This window comes from Populus alba, chromosome 7 (genome assembly GCF_005239225.2).
Source record: "Populus alba chromosome 7, ASM523922v2, whole genome shotgun sequence".
NCBI lineage: Eukaryota > Viridiplantae > Streptophyta > Magnoliopsida > Malpighiales > Salicaceae > Populus > Populus alba.
In genome coordinates, this window is record NC_133290.1 from 9,833,128 (window position 1) to 9,837,888 (window position 4,761).

Consider the following 4,761-nt stretch of genomic DNA (forward strand, 5'->3'; position numbering starts at 1 on the left):
ATAAAATTATATTTTTTTTCAATTTAATCATCCTTTAACTTTTTTATCTTTCAGATTTGGTCTCTATTCTTTTAATAAATTTGAAAAAAAAAATCAAAATATTAATAAATTATTTTATAGTTTATTTTTCTTGACATAATCAAATATTAAAAAATATTTTTCAACTTATTTTTTATGATACTATCAAAAATTAAAAAATAATTTATTTTTAATAAAAACCATTATTTTAAAATAATGGTTTTTAGAATGGTTCATCCAGCAAACAATCGTGCCCCTAATCTTTTAAGAATTTCAAAGGTAAAAAATTCCAAGCCGCGTTCAATTAGTCAACGTCCAATAGACGAGGAGTAGCCAACTTGGTGTTTAGGGATGCAATTAATATGTGGGAGAGCTTCATCTCATGTGTCTGATTTAACTGAACAATTCTCTCTTTTTCATCTGGAAAAACAAAAGCGAAAACATGGTTGACTCGAACCTTAACAAGGTTAGTTTTTTCCCCCTTTTTTCTTGGTTTGATTTCATTTTTTTTAGCTATTGTCTATGTTAGAAAGATTTTAAATATTGATTGAAACCCAGTTGCTAGAATGGATTTTATGTTGTTATTCTGTTAGAAAGTTTTGATCTTGACATAAATTTAGAGTACATAGGAGAGGTCAGAAGGAGAAAATTTTGTAGGTAAAGTACAAATCTTTATCAAATTATTTTGTTGCTTTTGACTTTACTTGTATCACGGGAACAAAAAATAGATTGGTGATTTAAAAATTGTTGAGATAGAGATTAAAATGATATGCATGATTCACAAGGTTTTCTTCGCATACTTTTGATAAATACTGCCACTGGAATTTGCATGTAATATAACATCGAGTAGTTTCTTATACAGGAGAAGGATCCTGGTTATCATTATTGGGAAAGAAGTTTTATTGGAAAGGTTTTAAAATTTTGAGAGACATAAAGAAGTTGAGTGCTAGTGATGGTGTTTTTGAAGTTTTGGGATTGAAATATAAAGTGGTCTAACTGATTCAAGACTGTTGAAGTAGTTCTAGTTTGGAAATAGTTTGTCTGAATGGAATATGTTTGTGCAGTTCGTTTGACCAGAATTTGGTAAAGATCGTGGTACTTTTGATGAAGTAAATGGAAACTCTTAAGATGTTGTTTTTGTTGTATTAAGCAGTGGAAGAGAAAAGTAATGCTGTTGTTTTTCATGTGGTATTCTTTTCTTGCATACACAGGAGCATTTGGTAACAGTGGTTAGCGAGGATCATGAGACACCATGCTGGGGGTGTGGGTTGCGTCTTCTTCACCCACCTAATGCACCTGTTTTCAAATGTGTCTGGTGTGGGGCAATAACAGATAAATATGAGTCGAAATGTGATCACAAGAATTATTGGTGGAGACACATGCGTGACCGTTGCTTTGTATGTGTCCTCATCGGCTTCATTCTCTTTGTAATATGTATGTCACAGTAATTTCTTCTTTCAAACTGTGTGTCTCATTCCTTGCAGTGAACATGTTTTTAAGCATTCTTTTTGTAGAACTTTTAAAAAGAGGAATGAAGCAATTTTAACTTTGGAAAGTTAAAAGGAAGTTTTCTAACTGGCTTGAACTTCTCTTTTTCTATTTGCTGTTATCCTTGTTGCAAATATCATATTTTCTTTCAACTTGCATTTGACTTCATGAACTAGGATCTTCATTTTCACAAAATCAAATTTCATCCTAAAGACCGTATTTCTCTTTAGTGAACTATACAAGGATATCTATTGATTTCAGAATTAATCCAGAAACATTTTTCATCAAACCATTTTCTGATTTACTGCTCTTTAATATCACTGAAGTTTTTATCTATCTCATCTTAATCCAATTTCTGAAAGTGCAGGTGGTGGTGTGTGGGCAGTGTACCCTGTCATCTTCTCCATCAGTTTTTTTTGTGGGATTTTCCATCTAACCATAACAGGTATCTTGTCAATAACTACTGTATTACTCTTTACTCTTACGGCCTTAAGAAGTGCTGGAACACCACCTCTAATAGAGTGGGGTAGCTACCCAGCTGTGGGAAAAAAACAGCTTGAAAACTACACCTTCTGTCACTATTGTTCAAAGCCCAAGTCACCGAGAACTCATCACTGCCGTACATGTGGAATCTGTGTACTGGACATGGATCATCACTGTCCTTTTGTAAGTTCCCATTATCTCTAGAATTTTGAAATAATTTAATAATCTGAAAGCATGGATGTGGAGTCTTGTTTCTGCATGTTATTTATTCTCTTGGAATTGTGACTTCCTACTAGTTTTACTTGGGTAATCTGTGAAAGCTGTATTTATCTGGAAATGTAAGGACTAAGGAGCTTGCAGTCCATACCTTAAGTTTGGATTTCTTCTATTGGAAATTTGTCTTCAGTGTTGACTTGTTATGACCAGGAAGAAGTTGAATGGCCTTTCAATCTTAGGTTGCAGCCTGCTTTCCTTTTTTGATGAATTTACAGCGGCCTGCTTTCCCGTCACTGTATAAATTTGTACCAGTCTTAGCATCTTATTGCATTGCTAAACAAGAGAAAAAAAGATGAAAATAGACTGGATTTTAATACATAAAGATATCCATATTTTGGGTACAAATTCATTTTTTTTCCCCCAAGGATCTCAAAATTATTTTTCTTTGCTGAAGCTAATGTTAAAGTTTGGAGCTATGTTTATGACCTGTCAGGCTTTGGATTGCCGTACTATGTTCTGCTGAGTGCATGTAAAGAGCAATAGCAACTATGTAATGGATACAATACATACTCATCAATTTCTCCCTTTTCCGGCTATTAAGTACCGGAATTAGACTTCCTTTTCAGATCCTAATAATTGGTAAACAAGTTAAATTACAATATATTCGTATCTTTAATTAGTACCACTTTATCTGGCTGCCAACTTGAACATTTTTCTGATGTTTCTCATATTTTACCATTTTAAACTCTGTTTAATTGCCTTTTCTTCTTTTTTCCTATGCCTTGTATTTTTTTTAGTGTATATCTTACATGGACACGCATATAAGAATCCATATGCGTACTCACTTGCAATCAGGATTTACAATTGAAAACGACTCTATTAATAAAAGAGGGAGGTGGTTAAACTTCATGAAGGCCTTCACATTCAGTTTTCCTTCTCATTTTTAAACCCAAGTTAAATTAACATATAAAATTTTGAGAGCCTGAGGATGCATTGCAATCTATCAAGTCAAAATAATTACAGAGGGAGTAGTTATTAATGCAATGTATTTGTTTCGTATTGAGGTTATGCCTTGGAAGGTAGCTTGCTGGATTGGCCACCCAGCCCATCTCAGACCTTGTCTATACATGGATTGTGTTATGAATGTTCACTAGGTTATTTTTCTATCCTATGTGCAAATTTGGTCGTTACTTTCTCCATCAACTTGCCCTTACTTTACACATGTTCTTGCATGCTAAGGACACTAACCATGCCTTATTAAAATCTTTTTGCAGATTGGAAATTGTGTTGGTGCAGCAAATCACCAACACTTCATTGCATTCCTTATATCAGTTCTTGTGAGCACAATGTATGTTACAATCATGTCTGCATATGCTGGTTTGCATATATGGCCTCCGTTAACATACAGATACCTAGACCATTTTCGTGGTGGTGACAGATCTTTGGCTTGGAGAGCATTGCAGGATGTTGCTATTGCATTAGTAAGCTCTGCGGTGCTCCTTTCCACAAGAGGGCTTGTACTTGTCTATCTTTTTGTTTCCAGTATTTCTTTAGAGATTGGAATAAGCGTTCTTCTGTGGCAGCAGCTCTGCTACATATACGAGGGACAAACTTACTTAAGCAGCTTAAGTATGCGGGGAGGTGACGCAGCTGGAGAAAAAGATTGCAAAAATCTTTTCCGTTTCTTCAGCTGCCCATATCCTGTTTTAAGATTCTTGCCAAATTTCTGGAATTCACCCAAGAGACACGAGAAGTGAAATGGATACGTTGGCAGTGAAAGACACCATTATTTTCTGCAAAACTTAGAGAATCGGTGCCCCTTTCTCCTAGAAACCTTTCAATTTCTTTTGGGATCAACTCCAAGGCGACTCAGTCTAGCCTCTTCTGATTGCTCTTAATTTATTTACCATTTTGATAGGTAACACAGGCAGTTGATATTGCAATTCAGTGTATTTTTATTACATAATGGAAGTGAGAAGACAGAGATAGGGAAGGTTCTTTTTTTTTTTTGTATATTCTGAGTCTCTGACAGTGTTGCTAGCCTTCTATCTACCTAATAAATATATATTTTTTGCCGGTTCCATGGTTTGTTAATTCCTCCCCGCATCTGTTTCAAATTTTATTAGTAAATTACATTATTTTTATTTTAATATGACTATGGTGCATCTTTATTTTTAACATAACAGTGGAGTATATTTAATACAATTAAAATTGTTGTTATATGGTTTTCTTACGTCTTAGTATTGTCAGATTTTTTATTTGTTTAAATCGAGGAGACCGAGATAATTGAATATAAAGCAAATCGAAGAAACGGACCTGATATTTTGAGGGTATAATAAAGGTATTCTCAACAACATATCAATTCTGGTCTCCTCGATTTAAACAAATAAAAAATCTGACAATACTTACATCATTCGTGTTGTTTTCTCCTTGTTTAGATTGAGATAATTAAATATATAAAAATTATAAAACTTAATTTAAAAAAATTAAATCTAAAAGGTTGAAAAAAAATGGTATAAAAAGAAACCCTAATATAAAAAGAATGATGTTAACTGA

At 33.6% G+C, this 4,761-nt stretch overlaps 1 protein-coding gene across 2 annotated transcripts; it reads left to right on the forward strand.

Moving 5' to 3' along the window:
• The first annotated feature begins 278 nt into the window (after positions 1-278).
• LOC118049699 (protein S-acyltransferase 11) lies at positions 279-4,286 on the forward strand. 2 transcript variants are annotated; one of them, XM_073410621.1, is made up of 5 exons: positions 279-484; positions 1,230-1,452; positions 1,874-1,951; positions 2,045-2,172; positions 3,480-4,286. In XM_073410621.1, exons 1-5 carry the CDS (start codon positions 461-463, stop codon positions 3,960-3,962), a joined length of 936 nt encoding a protein of 311 aa, XP_073266722.1. In that variant the 5' UTR covers positions 279-460; the 3' UTR covers positions 3,963-4,286. The 2 variants fall into 2 exon arrangements, with proteins under 2 accessions (XP_073266722.1, XP_034915654.1); XM_035059763.2 differs by having other exon boundaries at positions 1,874-2,172.
• Positions 4,287-4,761: the final 475 nt, after the last annotated feature.

Excerpts from the sequence above, each read along its gene's own strand:
- LOC118049699 (XM_035059763.2), top strand. The coding sequence starts at position 461 with ATGGTTGACTCGAACCTTAACAAG. Across the intron at positions 1,453-1,873 it reads CTTCATTCTCTTTGTAATAT|GTGGTGGTGTGTGGGCAGTG; the intron begins GTATGTCACAGT and ends CTGAAAGTGCAG. Across the intron at positions 2,173-3,479 it reads TGGATCATCACTGTCCTTTT|ATTGGAAATTGTGTTGGTGC; the intron begins GTAAGTTCCCAT and ends ATCTTTTTGCAG.